Source organism: Azolla caroliniana, unplaced genomic scaffold (assembly GCF_043228905.1).
Source record: "Azolla caroliniana isolate FFs.n. ecotype wild unplaced genomic scaffold, voAzoCaro1.0.p SCAF_10, whole genome shotgun sequence".
In the NCBI taxonomy this organism is placed as follows: Eukaryota; Viridiplantae; Streptophyta; class Polypodiopsida; order Salviniales; family Salviniaceae; genus Azolla; species Azolla caroliniana.
Window position 1 is genome coordinate 3,474,801 of NW_028230445.1, and position 18,677 is coordinate 3,493,477.

General features: G+C 37.9%; 1 protein-coding gene across 1 annotated transcript; it reads right to left on the minus strand.

Annotated features, from left to right (window-relative positions):
- Positions 1-382: 382 nt before the first annotated feature.
- Positions 383-6,192, minus strand: RBCX2 (Chaperonin-like RbcX protein). The gene is made up of 5 exons (XM_087326201.1): positions 5,565-6,192; positions 4,891-4,982; positions 4,738-4,795; positions 4,591-4,656; positions 383-704 (listed from the first exon to the last, which is right to left on the minus strand). The coding sequence occupies exons 1-5, from the start codon at positions 6,153-6,155 to the stop codon at positions 588-590; spliced, it is 924 nt and encodes a 307-aa protein (XP_087182327.1). The 5' UTR covers positions 6,156-6,192; the 3' UTR covers positions 383-587.
- Positions 6,193-18,677: the final 12,485 nt, after the last annotated feature.

An 18,677-nucleotide genomic window follows, 5' to 3' on the forward strand; every position in this document is an offset into this window, starting at 1 on the left:
TGCGAGTATCGATGGAGCTAAATGTTTCAAATTTATATTCCCAATCAGCTTATGTATGAATCATGAATCTCGATTTTCATATTCATAATTTAGAACTCTAGCATTGAAGCATACCAGCCTCAAAGCACAAATTTTGTTCCAACATGCTCTTGATGGTATGTAGAACGAGTAGGCAATCTCAGCATATGACTTATGAGAGAGTTTTTGGTATTTTACCATAGCATGTTGAATACTAGTATGTAGGAAGAAGAATGCAAACATCGTCTTAGTTGAAGCCTTACGAACGTTTCTTGTCTCCTAACACATTCAAACCATTATATAGCCTTGTGAACATATAATAAATATGAAACGGACTCAAAATCCTATGCTAATTGCTATAAGCAGGTAGAATAGAAAGATTTATGGTCATAGAAAATTTTTACAATAAATGAGAGTCCATCAATTGGATGTAAATCATACAGAAAAATTAGGATAGGGATGGACTTCAAATTCTGAGAGAGAATTTCTAGATAGAAAAATTAAGAGCCTACGATCCAGGACTCGTTAACTCTTGTTGACCATAAACACCAGAGTTCCATACAAAATATTTAGATCTTATCTGTGTTTTCTGAATCTGCCCATTTTATAGTTTGTACTAAGCGTTCCCGTAGGAGTTCCAGATTCTGGTCCGATATGGCTTGATACATCTTTGAATGGTCATGCTTCTGTAATCAAGAAACTATATGATAAGTATACTGTGCAAAACTGAAACCATGAAACTATATCTCAGATAATTGACGGTGTGGACACTACAGTGAAAAACCTAAAAATCTAAATCAGATATCACCACAATTCAAAAGATATTTTTGTCATTTGTCTTTTATCCCAGAGTCTGTGTTTTAACTAGAAGTTTGCAGTTGTCAAAGCTTGTTCAAAACCAGCAAGATTATCTAATATTATTTAAATATGAACTTTCTGTTCTAGTTCCAAGTAGACCACTTAGCCTCTCGAAGAAAGTAAAAGTCACATAATCAGTGTTTGTCTGGCATTCAAGACCTCTTATTTAAATGAAAGCAGTACTCCAAAGGCCTTGAATGATCAGCTTTGAGAACATGGAGAGAAAAGAAGGTTCCAAAAGAGGAAACAAAAACCTGTACCTAGGAGAGAACCTTACATCATATCATATGGCCAACCGTTGTTGACACTCCGAAAGTAAAATATATATAAAATGACTTCAAGAATGGCGGTTTAAATATTAAGAATGACTTCAAAACCAAGATATCTGACACTCTGGATATGCAGAGAAATCACCAAACCAGTCCAGCCTTATCTCAAGGCGACCCCTTTCCTTATCCGTGCTTCGTTTCAGTTTTCTGTTGCACTACTTTGTATATAAATTCAAAGGCCTAACAAATGTTAGTGACTTGCTTTCATAATTTAGAATTAGTGGGCAATGCATTACCTTCATGAGGCAAACAAAAAGGATAAATGAAACCCAAGAATATAAAGGACTGACTTTCACAGGTCAAGATGTAATTGGTAGCAGAGTTGACTATGATTAAAGCTAGCAAAATAATAAGAAAAACATTATGGCTGGACTCGATCAAGATAAAGTCTACTAAAAACAAATGGAGAAAATAAATAGAACTAGAAAAACTGCACCAGAAAAAGAGAGAAAGTGGCAAGTCCTAAGGATCACACACATATAGATATAATCAGCCTTCAATAGTTGTTTCAAAATTTTAAGCCAAACATTCTATACTTTAATTATGGCTTAAATAAATATTTATTAACGTCTAAAATAAGATGTATTTTTTCTATTTTTGCATTTAACAATTTAAAGAATTATTCTTCTCGAGAGGCACACTCTAACATGTTCCCCTTGTGGTAATTCAGCCAGTCCCAACTCAAGCGATCTGGCAAATAAGGTAATTTCAGCATTCTTTACTTATGAGATATTTGTGGTCAACAATCATAGTTTCCCATTTCCTTTAATACATAAGCGGCCCATGGGAAAAATCTACAAAGTTTTTACTTCATAGGATTCACGTTACCACAACTATGGCATAAAAACTTGTCCCATAGAGACTTTTCTAGAACAAAATATCTCAAGTGAAAGCACAGAGGGTATATGGCCAAGACTTAGCCAAGAAACAACTAGAGCAAATATCCTACGTGGAATCATGAGTCTTGCCTTTCAAAGGTTTCCATATTTTGAGACCCCATGTACAAAAGAACAAAGTTTGAAAAGAGTAAAAGAAGACGAAGCTACTTGGAAAGAAAAAGGTTGAAGAACCTCTAACATCCCTCTTTGGAAGCTGCATCAATGCCTCCAAATAAAATCCTCCTTAGACGAAGCCTGTATTGAAGGCATCACACCTGAAGCCTTCTTAAACAATGCCGAAGACACATCATCCGCAAAACAACCAGCTAAGGTTCCTTAATCACATAAGGAAGTTCCTAGTTTATGATCCTATAGATCAAGTCCTTTGAGGAGCCAATAAAACAGCATAGGACTTGCTTTTCTAATTTGGAATGTTCTCCTGCGTTTCAATGTGGCTTAATGAACATCAAAAGGCTTTCTCGGAGAAAAAGAGAATGTAAATTACAAGAGACTGCAACAACATCCAAACTTTTCTCTCAGCATTTATAGGGACAGAGACTAACATCATCCAAAATACTAATAGAGGAAAACAAAATCAAGATTCATGTAGTTCTAGCCATCACCATGAGTAGAGGGCATGCAATTCACATCCCACAAAAGTAGAACCTGCTAAATGATTCCAATAAGTAATGGAATATCCATCCTCCCTACAAGGAGATCAACGGGATATGGGAGTGCCTAGGAAAAGATACTCCAAAGTTAGGACGATTTCTTCTTCAAGATTCATGTCCATTGGAGTGATATGTGCTTAAACCCACACATGGTATGGAAGATCACTGCACTTCCTAGTATAAATTTAGATTGTCCACTCTGTTGCACACTTAATATAAGCACACAACAGTATGTGGTCAAGCGAAATGTGATATTTAAAAACGATGCGGAACAGCTACTAGAATCCTTTGGCATGAATATTTGAAGAATGAAGGCTGATATGAACCAACCATGAACTGCATTGACATATGAAAACACATATTTTAGCTTGAAGAACATAGACTGAAAGTCTGAAATTGTTTTGTATTCTGCACAGAGCTTTAGATGAAGACTATATTGCAGGGTCCCTAGAAACGAGGAACTTGGAAGGCCCAAAAATGCGAGAAAAATGAACAATGTTTCAGAAACCTTGGCTTGTGTGAATGAGTGTTTATATTCTCCACTGTTTCAGCCAAAGAATAAGACATGAAGAAACTGTCTTTAGTTACTATTTTTCTCCCTTCTTATCCAAGTTTACTTTTTCCTATAAATTCCACTCTTTTGCTCTTATTTAGAAAGAGATTTTGATGGCTGCAATCTCAGTCACAATAGGCCAGAATCCACATTTTTTCTCTTGATGATGGTCAAACATTGTCCTCAAAATCCTCATTCCAGAAATACCTAGTTTTCCAGATTGATTTGTGAGGAATTTCATGTGAGCTTGCCTGATTTGTAGCATATCGTTCTGTCACAAGGATTGACTATGAAGAAAAAGAAGAGGTAATACTTACTTTTCAGGACTAATATTACTGTCTATGTCACACTTTAAGCATGGTGGAAACATTTGGGGAGCTAAGTAAGTTTCGAAACATCGGAATCATGATTCATTTGTTAACTTCGTAACAGATATTGCTGGTTTGTAATTCCTGAAAATTGTAGCTATAGAACAGATTAAGCAATTTATGTATAATCGTGTACATTTTATTTTATTTTAGCTTGCCATTATAAAGCTCAGGTAGCCTGGATTGGAGGATTTCCCAAGACCAAGGCCTCCTTATATCCTCCATTTCCTATTTACACTACTCCAAAATGAAGGATTTGCTTTTGTTGTTGCAGAAAGCTACGCAGCATATAGACATATAGACCTCATCCTTGTTGACAATATAGGGAGGCCCAGCCTAAGTATACCAACTGTAGAAATATGTGAGATGAATAGACACACATCCACTCAACTGAACTAAAAAGTCCATTGAAGCCTTTGAAATGACAACGGACGATCTAATTTTTGTCGAATGACAATGTTCTCCTGCAATTTTGGATATGAAGGCTTTATGTGATTTTAAAATATTTGCCTCACTTTTAAGATGCAGCTAATTAAAAACACCCCAATCATAACGAGGTCAACTGAAAACCATCGAGAAGGATTTCATATAATGTTGTATGCAAACATCTGTTAAGATACAAATACAGCAACTATCACGTAAATTCAAGTTAAGCACAAACTGTTCAAATATCACAGCATTTTTTTGAATTTATAGCATTCTTGTTCAGTGTAATTTCTATTCCCATCATTAATTGTTTGGTGTGTTTTCTAAGAACCATAAGTGATACTGTATCTGTACATTTCTACCTGGTATACTGTTACACCCTCAGAAAATTTCTGTGGAAGGTTTCTTCCATATATTTCTACATCAATTTGAACAGTAATTTCAGATATATTTAGTAAAAAGATTTGAGGGAACGGAGCTAAAGATCACCTTTATCCATTTATTATATAGATGTAATCGCGTCACCATCACTCGTTCACATAACTCTTGTTTTTCCTGTGTCCATCATGTTTCTCCTGCGTAAGTCTTGGGAAATGAAATATTTTTCTTCATAAATTCATCAGCTGCAACACATACCTGAACAAGTGTCCTGAGGAAAAGCTTACTGTCTTGTGGTTTGTGGTCCACCACAAAGCTGTGAGGGAAGAACGGATGGAAATCAATTGTTTTAACGATTCAATACCAAACTTAGTGGCAAGACACTTCAGAATTTTTAGAATTTTCACTTACTTATAAAACCAAGCATATTCTGTAGGGTTCATCTCATACAACTGTACAAGAACTGTTCTGACTGCCTTATATGTGAAGTAATCCAGAAGGTGCTACCATTAAAAAGAAAAGGAAGAGTATGAAATATAAGAAATGAGTAAACAATATGTGATGAAGGTAGGACATATAGATAAGGAAACAATGATCACATTATTTGATCGATGCGCATAGAAAAGGAAAGGAAGATCACACTGTGTGAGCAAACCAAGTAGATAAGGAAACAATAATCACATTATCTGATCAAATGAAAACATGCACCATGTCATGTGATGTTCCACACGATGATTTGATCATTGTGTGAAGATTCTAATTGAAAGGTATGAAACAAGAGGTTCAATATGGATATATAGCACAAATGAATGGCACATCCACCAGAGGTACATACACGCGCACACACTCACACAGGACTAGTACACGCAAAAGAACATGTTACATACTCAATTGACCTTATCACGGTTATCAACATAATGAAATTAATCCATGTCTGAATGATCAAGCGAAAGGCGGTAAAACAATCTGATCCAAAGACTATGAGAGGACTCTTGGTAGGCATGAAGATGGAGTAAATTATTGAATACACAGTAGCAAGAGTATATATGTGTGTGCATGACTAATCACAGACAGATCAAAAGTACCTTATCGACATCTGCAAAGTTGTCATCATACTGGCCGCCAAGGTCAGCTCGTACAAGTAGTGAGTACGGGGCACGAGATTTCTGCCCTAATCCACGGCAATGGACAATGAATGAGAAGGATCGGGAGGTGAGGGTGAAGGAACTCCACGGGAGGAAGGCAGTGTTAGAACGGCGTGAGGAGAAGGAGGAAGAAGAATTGAGGATAGGGTGGTGTGGATGATTTCGTCGGGAATGGAGCTTCTGCAGAGAAGAGCGGCCATGGCGGGAGAGGGAGGAAGTGGTCACAGCAGGCGAGGAGGAGGAGGAGGAGGAAGGGGAAGATGAAGATGAAGATGAAGATGAAGATGGAGGAGGAGGAGAGATTGTGGTAGAATTAAGAAAGGACGAAGGTCGAAGCGAAGGTACGACAAGCACAGAAGAAGAGGAGCAGGAGGAGCAGGAGGAGGGAGGAGAAGAAGAAGAAGAAGGAGAAGAAGAAGGAGATGGAGAAGGAGATGGAGAAGGAGGTAACACCATCGCCGAACGAAGAGAGATGGAGGAGGAAGCAGAAGCAGAAGCAGAAGCAGGCGTCGGCGTGGCACAGCTAAGCATCACAGAAATGGAAGAATCTCTGAGAAAGAGAAAGAAAGAAAGAAAGAAAGAGAAAGAGAGAAGGAATCCTCTCTACTTGTCTCGTGATTTTTCATATGGGCCTCCCAAAGAGAGAGAGAGAGTGTGAGTGAGAGAGAAGAGATGGATCAATTCCTGGCCGCCCCTCCTCCTCTATGGCCGGCCGCCTCATTCTCAATGGCCGGCCACACGCGGCCGACCCGACCCGACCTGACCCGACCACCCGTTGCGTCCGCCCGCCCACCCGCCTACGAAATCCCTCTTGTCCATTGCCCCACATTTTATGCTTGACCTACTCTCTCTCTCTCTCTCTCTCTCTCTCTCTCTCTCTCTTAAGTACCTTACCCTAGTGGTAAGTTGTTAACACTACAAGCATTGCATCGTGGGTTCGAAACCCAATCTCCACACCTCTCTATTATATACTTCATATACTCTTAATTCACTAGATGCCATTGTGGAATGTAGGGGTTGAACCCATGACCACTTGGTCTCTCTCTCTCTCTCACTCTCTCACGCACATGCAGAATTATAGTGATAACCGTCCTGACCTAACAGGAAATGTGTCCGCTCGACCAGCAAGTCATTTCGCGAGGGAAAGGAAAAAATGGAGATGCTTTCTATGCCCATGATGAAGCCATTTTTTTATTTTTTATTTTTTTGGGGGGAGGGGGGTTAGATGCATGCGTAAACCCTTAACCCTTAACGTGTCCGCTCGACCAACAAACATTTGTTGGCCCGAGCCATTTCACGAGGGCAAGGGGGAAATGGAGATGCTTTCTATGCCCATGATGAAGCCGTGTTTTGTTTTTTTCTTTGGGGTAGATGCATGCGTAAACCCTATACCCTAAACGTGTCTGCTCGACCGACAACATTTGTTGGCCCGAGCCATTTCGCGAGGAAAAGGGGAAAATGGAGATGCTTTCTGTGCCTACAATGAAGCCAACATGTGCCTCCCATGCCGGCCATTCGCTAGCCCCAAGCCGTTTTCTTTTTCTGTTCTTCTTTGCTAGATGCATGCGTGACTATCTTTTGGCCGAGGCATGGTGAGCTCTCGAATCATAACAATGGTTAACGTTGATTTTTTAGTGGCTGAGAGAATAAAGTTTTCTGCGCCGATATTGCCGTTCAAAATCATTGAATGCATGAAACACGTGGTGGTGGCACATCGATGTTTTTGGTGGGCACACAAATGTAGCTAGAAGGGCATGCAACGGAAGGGAAGTGTACCACAGAGGACATAAAACCTAAACAAATTGCTCTAGTCCACCAACCATCCTTTTTCATGTATGTTGTTATCGTTGTTGTAGTAGTGTTTACATGGTTTATTTGTTATCGTGTTTACACGTGGTTTTATGTTATCGTTGGTGTTGTAGTACACATTTCATTCCTTGCGGTTTCCATCCTCTTCTTTGTGTTAATGTACCTATGGATCATTCATGAATTTCAAGAGTCGCACTTGTTTACCAATTAGGCTTAATTCCCTTGGTCAAATAGGTGTTTGAATTGAAACTTGGAACTCTCTTCCCCGAAATGTTCAAATTGCCCCCCTTGCATGCATATGTATGATCCCTCTCTTTCATATGTTTGTTCATATGTATTTGGCCGCTTTGTTTTGCACCCTATGTATTCATTGAATCTGGTCAGTTTTGTTTTATTTTTGGAAAACCTACGCTTCTAATTTTTCAAATATTGAAAAAGTATATTTGTGTCTCTCTTTGAATACGTTATTATTCTATCTCATGACAATTCGTATTCATCTCTCCCTCTGTCATCTGCTTTTATTTTCTTGTAATGGGCTTTGCCCTAGATTTTGACAATCAACTTAAGGGTCATGGGTCAAATACTCACTTCTCTCAACTGTTCTACATTAGTCATTGAACAAATTAAATATGTTAAGGGCTCAAAACAATTGATGCATTCATCTCGATTTGTCAAGGCCTAAGACTTAAGAGGTGTTGTCTCTCTTCCTCGTCATTATAGCCTTCTGAAAGGTATCAGGTAATGGGTTGTTGATGAGAAATAACATGAACATAGGGGCAAGGGTGAGGAACTCAAAAACATGCATAAAGCCTAGAAAGAGGGCATATTGCATGTAAGAGCACATTGTTAGATGAGACTTCATTAATGCTCGAGTGAGGATACAACGAACCTAGGCTCACTTGGGTGTATAACACAACAATTACAAACGTCCCCAACAATGTATGCATTTCCATAGGTTATTTTCTTATTGGTTGAAATAAATAAAGCATTGGATTGGCCAACAAAGAGGAAGACAAACTTTTACACATTCTCTGAAACGAAATTTGAACAAGAAAATACACCAATTGGTATGATAACATAAAAAAAAAATTAGACAAGGAGATGATATGGTAGAATATTACAAGTTACAACCAAACATTCAAACAAGCCCAAGGCCCAACACCATAAGAAAGCCCTCTATCACATTCATCCTATGTTATTGAGTAACTTTATTGGGGGTTTGAGATTTTTTCTTTTCTTTTCGAAATGAAGCTACTTTCCCATTAGTTAGGAATTGGGGGCTAGAGTTATTCAAGTTGCAGGAAAATGCCGGATTATGATGATGAATTAATGTTGGAATAGCTACTACAAAAAGAAGAAGAAAAAACACATCCCTAGAAAACAAGCATCATGAATTCAAGTTTAGAATTTAAGAATTTATAAGGTGAACATTGGACAACAATCTGAATCTAAATGATTCTGATATTTCGAAAAATAGAAAGAGTAAGAAAAAAATTGTAGCAAACAAAAAGAAAAAGAAGAAAAAAGTTAAGGACGAAGAAACTTGAAAATGATCACCAAACCAATGAAGGAAATGAGACTCATTTAAGCACCACAACAAGACCACTCTCATGGAAATAATGAACACAGGACATCAATTTGCATCTATGATGCAAAAATTAGAGTGCTTTGGAAATTAAAAGTAAATAAGTATAAAAAAACAAACATAGAGAAAACTAAAGGTGTATGATGTCATTCATAAAATCAAAAGTTTTACGACGACAACAAGTTGGATATAAGGCTGATAACTATGATAAAAACAAGAACAATTGCAATAACTATGATAAAAATGGAAATGATCACAACATTTATGATACTTTTATCGAAACAATAATAATTAGCATACTAATCCGAATTACAATCAAAATACAAAAAATAATTTTTATCACCATTCAACAATTACACATATACTATCACAATAGTTCAAACATTAACTACAATAATCTTAACATCAATCAAAATAAGAATAAACTTGGATCCAAATCACCAAATTAGAGGACTCAATATTACACCCCAATCATTGGGCAAATTCAATCAATACAGACCAATACCTCATGTAAATCTTATTCAAACTAAAGCAAGGAATTCATGATTAGAATGTCAAACCACTAGGGTTATGAACGAGGAGAATTCATAAAAGAAAAGTAAAGACATGATAGAGATAACAAGGTATTAAAGAAGCAAAATTGACACGATATATGATAAAAATATGTTCTATTTAAATTGGAAATACAATATTTTATTTAACAAAGTTACAACATAATATGTTCTATTTTAATTGGAAATACAAGATTTTATTTAACAAAGTTACAACATTCCACCGTACAAATCACACGTTATCTCTATGAAACTTTGCTTTGAACCCTCAACGTCGAACTTGTATCTACAAACTCCGCTTCAAATACTTTACTTCAATCTCGAGAGATAAAAAACCTGTCCACATAAGCTAGCTTGATCGATTGAGTGTTAAATGAATGGCTTTTTCCTTTAATGTCTAGAAGCTTTGATTTCGACTCCTGAATTAGGTATTCGAATAAGAGTGCATGTGCGATTGTAACTTGCTTACATGTGTTAATGAAATGCATGAAAGCTGTTTACTTCTTAAATATCACAAGCGATGAAGTTAGAAGTTACTACATTTCATATCATATAGATTTATTGAGGTACAAATAATTGGGAATAACAAGGAAACAAGAAATTAAGCTACAATGTATAGCTTTTCATGACAACTTTGTAGTATAAGAAAATGAAGGATACAAATGAGTCATACCAAATGTTGCCATGCAAATTGTGGTTTACATAACTAGAGCTAACACCAAAACGAGGAAATTGTGAAGTCATTCTAAGGTCGGAAAAAGAAAAACATGTAAAAATAGGTGAGAAGATAATGCTAGAATAGAAATACAAGCCATTCAATTTCTATCTCATTCCTTCGATATATAATGTTCCACACGATGAAGAAGAGGAATTTCTAACAATAAATTTGACAACAATCCCAAGTTTGAAGTCAACATTTCAGGCATCACGAACCAATATTTGTGTTCTAGTCTTAACTATTGTAATATGGTTAATTGAGGAACTTCAAACAAAAGAAATAAAAAGTGATTAACAATTATCATTCACATATAAAAAAAAGGTCACGTAGATTTGACCTTTGTAATAATTGGGAAAGAGGCCTGACAACCAAAATCATTTCCCAAACTACATGTTTGGAAACTTTGGTGGAAGATTGGCCATGAGTCTACATCGTCTTAATAGTATAAAAATATAATTAAACTTCTGGATCATCCTACTAAAAACATAGTTAAGAGGCTTAATAATTGAATTCAAATTGTTTTAGGGGAAAAGAGAGTGATATGGGCCTATAAACATACATGCCCCTCCCCCAAGAGAAACATTTCGTCTCTTCACTTTGGTACTCATTTCTCTTTCAAAACTTTTTTTTTTCCAAAAAAAGAGTTACCTTCCCATTAGTTAGGAGAGATTTTGACAGAAAGACTATACAAGGTGCCTTATGGCTTATATATAAATCGGGGAATCAACCCCCCGGTTGCGTTCAAGAATATGAGAGTACGCACATATCCTCTCATACTTTCTCTTTCAAAACTTTTGATTAGGTTGGGCATAAGGTGATCTATTCGTGTCACTATTAGAACTAGATAGTAAGAAAAACACCCTCAAAGAATGATAAATACCATACTTTGGGATTAACTATTTATTATGAGATAAATAAGCCTAAAAAATGGAAAAAAAACATTAAAAAAATGGGAAAAAAAACACAAGAATGTTTGAATAACATTTGCATTCATTTTCCAACGTAGGAAAACGAATGTTATGCTAGACGAACACAAATTTTACATACTATGCTACAAACCATGTATCTCCTCAAAGTTATTGAGCTCTCTCTTGTAAGCAAGGTTTATAATCATACTTCTTGTTATAAAATTTGTTTTATCTCGTTTACTCCTTTCAATAGCGAGGCAAACAATCATGGTCGTAGTTAAAAATAAAATCAAATTGAAGAGGGATATAAGAAGAGTGAAATATGAGAAGAACGTTATGGTCATATTTGAGAGCAAGATTGAATGACAACTAGCATAAGAAGAAGCAAATAAGTGAAGAATCACAATGTATTAACAAGAAGAAAAAGATATACAAGAATACATTAGATATTGTAGTTGAATCAGAATAGTTCATCAATACTAGAGCACATGCTTGTGTAGTATAGTTTGGACACATGCATGCTTACAAGTTACCACCTCACTTCCATTGCACAATAGCCACTTGGCATTCTACATACAAGCATGCCATTCGATGAATGCATCATTAGTCTATGTGAACTAGTGACACTATTAATAAAATATCATATATCATAATGGTTAATGTTGCATGCATTTTCTAAGAATCATGGGTTCAAGTCTCTATTATGACTATGTCATTTTGTGTATATGCTCATGAGAGTGGACCATATGACAAAATTGAGCACAACATGTTATTTATGTAATTGGTGTTCGTGTCGGCTAGAGGTGCTTCCATTGAGTGCACATCTTCATCACACCCTAAGTTGTGACTGTTTGTTGGAGTTGGATTGTTATGTACCCACTTTAGTCGAGCAAGAGTGGTTTTCTTTCACTCTTCAGTTCTATAGATATCGTATACATATACCTCACAAACATTCAATCACCTCTCTTAACTAAGAAATTCACTAATGCCTCATTAGGGCTTAAGCATAATAAGAACACAATGAAATAAGGTAATCATGCTTTGATTAGCAAAGATTATCATGACACATACAATGGTGATTAAGGTTTGGCTCTCAATGAACGTTTAACAATAATATCTAATATCTTGAGAGAGAGAGAGAGAGGAAGAGAGAAAAAAAAGCAACAGTGGTGAGGGGAAGAAGAAGAAGCGAAATTGTTTTTGTTGTTGCGTTCTCTATTGGCAACGGAATTGGGCAAAATGACAAGCGTTCGAAAGCCCTCGATTAGAGCTTTGTAAGGAGATATAGCAAGTTAAATTTGGCGGTATGTACGAGAAGCAGTGATAGAAATAAGGAATCATGTGTTGTCGGCATCCACATACTCAACACACATTGCGAGTCTTCTATTGTCTTCATCATCTTCGACCTCTTCAATCAGAGTAATGTGATGGATGAATGTAATCGTGAAAAGGAAGACTTTGGAAGCTCTAAGAGGTTTAAGGCTATTGAGAAAATTAATGAGAAAAAATTGACATATGCCAAAGTAATACATGTAGATGAGGTTGACAATTATCATTGTAATTGGGATCATTTATAGGGAATTGCCAATACCTTGTTGTCTAATATTGTGGAAGAAAATGAAAATGAAGCGAAAGAATGCATTGATGAGGATGTGCATGATGTGGACGTTGATGTTAAGGCAATGTTGCAATCTTTTGATGTATTCTATGATAGTGCAGTTATATTATTTTTTACTAGGAAACTCCCATACATTAATTGGATTAAACAATGGTTGAACACAATCGTGTCACCAAATTGTGTTGAAATTATATATGCAGGACCACGAGGGTTTTATGATGTAGTATTTCGTTCACCAGAACATCAAAGTGCATTGTTGGCTAAAGTTCATGTGTTTACGATACGATCAACGACGACCACCACCGCCTCTACAAGTTCACTTCCTCTCATCTTGGACTCCTCTACCGCCCATTTCACTTCAGGTTCACCAAAGATGTCACGGATATCCGCGTGTATGTGTTGAAACGGGACAGGACCGCCGAGGTCTCAGACCAAGGAGCCGGTTAGAGAAGAAAGGGGTTCGGGTCTGGTTCCGAACAACTTTGCCGGATCTTTCTAACACATATCTGATCCAGATCAGTCCCCGGATATCGAATGGTGAGCGCATGGACTCAGTGACGTATACTGTAGCGAACGAGTTTCGGGTAGCAACCGATGAGGTCACGGACCCACACACCCAGATATGTGCACACAAACAGAAATAGAACGGAGATAAGTACATGGACTCGAGACACTATGACACAAGACAAACACAAGGTTAGACTCAACGAATGCTATCGATTAACAGAGAGAACGGAAAGGTTACAACCAAACGCGGCCGGCAAAGGAGCTTACAACTCGACAAGCACAGAACAATGGGCCTCTTGCCGGGAGCATTCAGGCTCCCTACGCAAACAGAGGGCTCCACCTTCTTCCCGAAAACAACACAAAACAGAAATGGAGGGAACGACAGGGCTCGGATCTCAAATCGGCAACACTTCGTTCTCCCAAAATGCGGATCCCTCTCTCTCCATCTTCTCTCTCTCCTTTTATAGCTCAAGGAGGGAGAGACCGTTACATCAAGTTGTTAAGGCAGCCGCTTTTGAACCCCCGATTCTCTCCTCGATTTCCTCCCATCAAATATTCTCATTCCTCTCTATACGTGTGGGACATTAAAGTACCTGTCTCAATCACTCAGCCTAGTACTTATTAGTCCTACGTTATTTACACACTTTATACATTAAGACAAATTTCGTGTGTATCCGCGCACACACCCATTCACGCGCATTCGGCTCCATTTCTTCTTCTAGCTAGAATCCTTCACGACAACATTACGAAAAATTAAGATCATTCATCGTATGTATGGAGTTACTAATTCTCAACAAAAAAGAGGTATTCTTTGACAATCCTCACAAGCTCTCTCTAGGTGTAATGCATTATTGATACATACACCATTAGATGATGAGCTTTTCGATATCCAAAGACTATTGCAGGTTATTATTTCTCAGTTACAATGCCAAAGTTATCGTTATGCGAAGATGCGTCAACTGAGGGATGGGCTCATAGATAATCAATGTCAATCTCTTTTTTTTTTCCAAGCGTTACATCCTACTTATGCTCGATCTAATGTGGTATATGTGAAGGAAGGGGATGAATTGATAGTGGATCCTACTACAATAATTGACATATGTGTTCATTACTTTAAGGAGTTGATTGGCCCACAGTTGTTAATGACAAATGAGGTGAGTAGAGCACATCCTGAGTTTTATGATGTGGTTGGATGTATTGTGCATGACCTCATTAGTCATGAATTGGATGCAGATTTCACTGAGGATGAGGTGGACACGGTTTAAGGAATCTTCCTAGTGGTAAGAGCCCTAGTTGGGATGACTTGACAAATAAAGTTTTTAAGTGACATTCGAACATTTTAAAGGGGGCCCTTAACTTTCATGTTGCAACATTCTTGGGATTCTGGGTGTATGCCTAAAGCTTGGAAGGTTGCTCTAATTAAATTAGTTCCAAAGGTGGCATCTCCCGAGTCATTTCATCAATGGAGACCTTTTTCTTTGATGGGGGGTTGTATAAGATATTTACAAAGGTCTTGGAAAATAGATTACAAAAGTATTTGCAAGTTGATACATCCTGCCCAATATGGTTTTATTGCAGGTAGGAATATATTGCATAATGTGTCGAATGTTCAAATGGCCATGGATTATGCTTGAAACACTCATTAAGAATTGATTATGGTGCAATTAGATTTGGAGAAATCTTATGATCACATTAATTGGTCCTTTGTTTCTGGGTTAATGCATAGAATGGGCTTTAGACCTCCTATGTCTCGCCTCGTATTTTACTAGGACAAGATGCGGTATCTCGAGTAATGCTTAATGGGGGAGTTACATCAGATATTGCCCTCACAAGATCCGTTCGTCAAGGATGCCCTCTTAGCCCATTTTTGTTTGTTATTGTTACTCATCCCTTGTTAGTGATGTTATCAAGGCTTACAACAAATGGTGACAAACCCTAAACCGGTCCTTCCATCTGGAGGGCAACTAGTAGCACAAGCTTTGGCTGATGATTCTTTCATGTTTCTACAAGCCTCACGAGAGAATCTTGAGAAGGGGATGCTTGTACATATTTATTGGAGTAAGTCTAGTCTCATATCATGTACTAAAAGGGATTTGGAATGTTTAGGATGGCAAGGATCCATGGTGAAGAAATACTCTATTTTTTACACTTGGGCTATCCATCAGGAATGAATGTTACAAATGGTCAATTGATTGAATGGATGTCTAGTAAGTTGAGGGATAAGTTCATGTATTGAAAGTCACAATCTTGGCCATTCATGTACACTTGAAAGTTGTACAATGTGTTATGGAACCCATGATATTATATTACTTGTCATTGTTGCCATGGACAAAGAAGGCTTTGCATTCTCTTTTGCAACCTCTTCGATATTTGTTGTGGTAGAAGAGGGATAAGATGGGAATCACTTGGGTTGTGTGGAATCATCTAGCAACCCCTAAGCGCTTGGGGGGAGCTGGAATATTGAACTTATCTATGCATCTGATGGATCGTAGATTTTCATTATTACAAGACATGTGTTCAAACTCACAACCATGGATATCTATTGTTCAATATTTCATTAAGAACAAGGGTTTAACATATGGGAGGACAACAATTAAGGCTTCATGGTGGCAATTATTGAATGGATGTATTTCACTTAGGATTCCGGACTCTTCATGTGTGGAAACCATCATCTAGTAGAAAACATTGTAATTCTTTGCAAAAAGAGTTACTTGTGCCTTCTCGATTATTATTTTGGCCAGGAAAGGAGAGATTGCACTCTCATTTTAATCGTTTGTTTCGTTTGGGGGTCAAAGAGGTGGGAGTTATAGTTGAGGCTCCATTTCAAAGAATTTTGGAGTTTTGTTGAAGCGCGACAATTACTATGCATCCTGCCTAATTAGGGGTTTATTTGGTAACAACTACAAAATATTGCATTGATGATAGGTCCCTTACCTCTACAAACAAGAGAACAACCGTGGATTGATTGGTGTTTATGAGGTCAAACGTCATTATTACAAGTGACAACTAATCTTTTGTATCATTGCTCTGTTGAGTCTCTTGGGTGGTTATCATCTAACACTGAAGAAGAATGGAAAATACACAAATCTGATCATGGGTGGTGGCAGATCTTACAACGTAGTTGGCATTCTAAATTGCCACTGTAGCAAAGTTCTTCATTTGGAGAGTTTTGGTTGGAGGATTTCCTTTGGGATTAGCTCTAAAGCGTCGTGGACTAGCAAACGCGTAATTGCTTTTTTTGCACTATTCAAATGGAAGATAGTACTCATCGATTTATACAATGTTCGATTGCTTGTCAGATTTGGAGTTACATTTCTCAAATTTGGCAAGTTTTATCACTGTGTTATTTGACACCTAGACAGTGGGTGTTTGCACAATTTACACAGGTTGACCCAAAATCATAAATGGATATCGTTTTTCTATTTTTGAGATATTGGGGATTGCGTCATAATTGGAACATGCGCAACATTTTTGTATTTGATGGTAGACATGGAGTGAAAGCATATCTACGAAAGTTAAAGGGAGTACTAATGTGGCAATTTTCTTTATTGGAGCAAGTGGAAATTCTTTCCTCAGTGGAGTGTTCGTCTTGCCAATTGACAATTCAACATGTTCCACCACCCATGTAGTGTAGTTAGTGGGTAACCATACTCCATTGTCACACCCATTGTAAGTAGTGTTTTTTACACACATTTATTAATATAATTATGTGTTTTCACAGAGAGAGAGACAGAGAGAGACAGAGAGACAGAGAGACAGAGAGAGAGAGAGAGCCCATATGGATGTAGCTTAGTTGGTAAGGTTGCCTAGTGGAGACCAGGAGGTCATGGGTTCAACCCCCACATTCCATAGTTGTATCTAGTGAAATATGTAATAGAGAGGTGAGAAATTGGGTTTCGAACCCAAGACATAGTGGTTGTACTGTAACAACTTACTAGAGCCCAAATGGTAAGGTTGCCCAATGGAGATTAGGAGGTTATGGGTCTAACCCCTACATTCCACAGTGGCATCTAGTGAATTAAAAGATATGTACAAATTGATCTAGCTTAGTTGGTAAGGTTGCCCAATGGAGATTAGGAGGTTATGGGTTCTAGTGAATTAAGAGATATGTACTGATGGACGTAGCTTAGTTGGTAAGGTTGCCCAATGGAGGTTATATGTATGAAGTATATTATAGAGAGGTGAGTAAAACTAGGTTTTGAACCCATGACATAGTGGCATGTAGTGTAACAACTTACCAATAGGTTAAGCTAATTATGAGAAAAAAGAGAAAGAGTTGTCGCTTTATTTGTGTGTTTGTTTGTTTAACTCTTAAGAGGAGAAGAAGTTCATAAAGATAAATGTGTGTTTGTTTGTTTAACTCTTAAGAGGAGAAGAAGTTCATAAAGATAAACCGTTACTAAAAAGGCACACACTCCACCAAAATAGTGTCCCCTTCCACAATTGTATCTCCCATGAGGATCTACCTCTAAAAGTATCTCTTTTATGCTCTCCCTTTGTCCCACACTCTCATCGTTGGTTACAACTACACAATATTGCCTGACACTACCTCATTGGATTGTACTTATAGTACAACAAAGCCACAACATCTTGGATGGTACTAGCGGCCAAGTAGTCATGTCAAACAAGAGCATGCCTCAGGTGATTCTAAGATATTGTTATTGTGTGTGTGTGTGTGTGTGCACGCTTGGGGGCACATGTTGGGCTTGTGACAAAACAATGTTGGTGCGATGGTGTGAGGAGATGGCGAAAACACATTATGCCAGTGTGGATGTACATGTACATGTCATGATGAGGGATGTACATCCTAATATCCATGATGAAGACCAAGACCAATACCATGGCCACAAAAATGACGATAACCAAGACCACAAAAATTATGACAACCATGGCCAAGATAAGGACCGAGACCACAAAAATTATGACAACCATGGCCAAGATAAGGACCGAGACCACAAAAATTATGACAACCATGGCCAAGATAAAGACCAAGACCACAACTACGACCATGATCGAGACCAAGTCCAAGACCATGATCATGACCACGACCACGACCATGCCATAGTGAGAGACTCTGGCTTGAACCATGCCACACAAACAAGGGGTTCTATGGGAGTCTATTGGGGTGTGGGGAGATGGCAAGGGGTGTACGTGAGAGAGAGAGAGGGCAAACAAACAAGCCAACAAAGGCATACATACATACTTCTTCTTCTTCTTCTTCTTCTTCTTCTTCTTCTTGGCATGCATGATCCATCATTGAGTTGGGAGGAGGAGGAGGATCATAAAACTCTCTCAAGATTCCAGGGCCCTATGCCCACACAGCTTGCCTCCTCCATTACAGGTGGTTTGGAGGAGCC

Excerpts from the sequence above, each read along its gene's own strand:
- RBCX2 (XM_087326201.1), bottom strand. The coding sequence starts at position 6,155 with ATGCTTAGCTGTGCCACGCCGACGCCTGCTTCTGCTTCTGCTTCTGCT. Across the intron at positions 4,983-5,564 it reads ACTTTGCAGATGTCGATAAG|CACCTTCTGGATTACTTCAC; the intron begins GTACTTTTGATC and ends TTTTAATGGTAG. Across the intron at positions 4,796-4,890 it reads GAATATGCTTGGTTTTATAA|CTTTGTGGTGGACCACAAAC; the intron begins GTAAGTGAAAAT and ends CTTCCCTCACAG.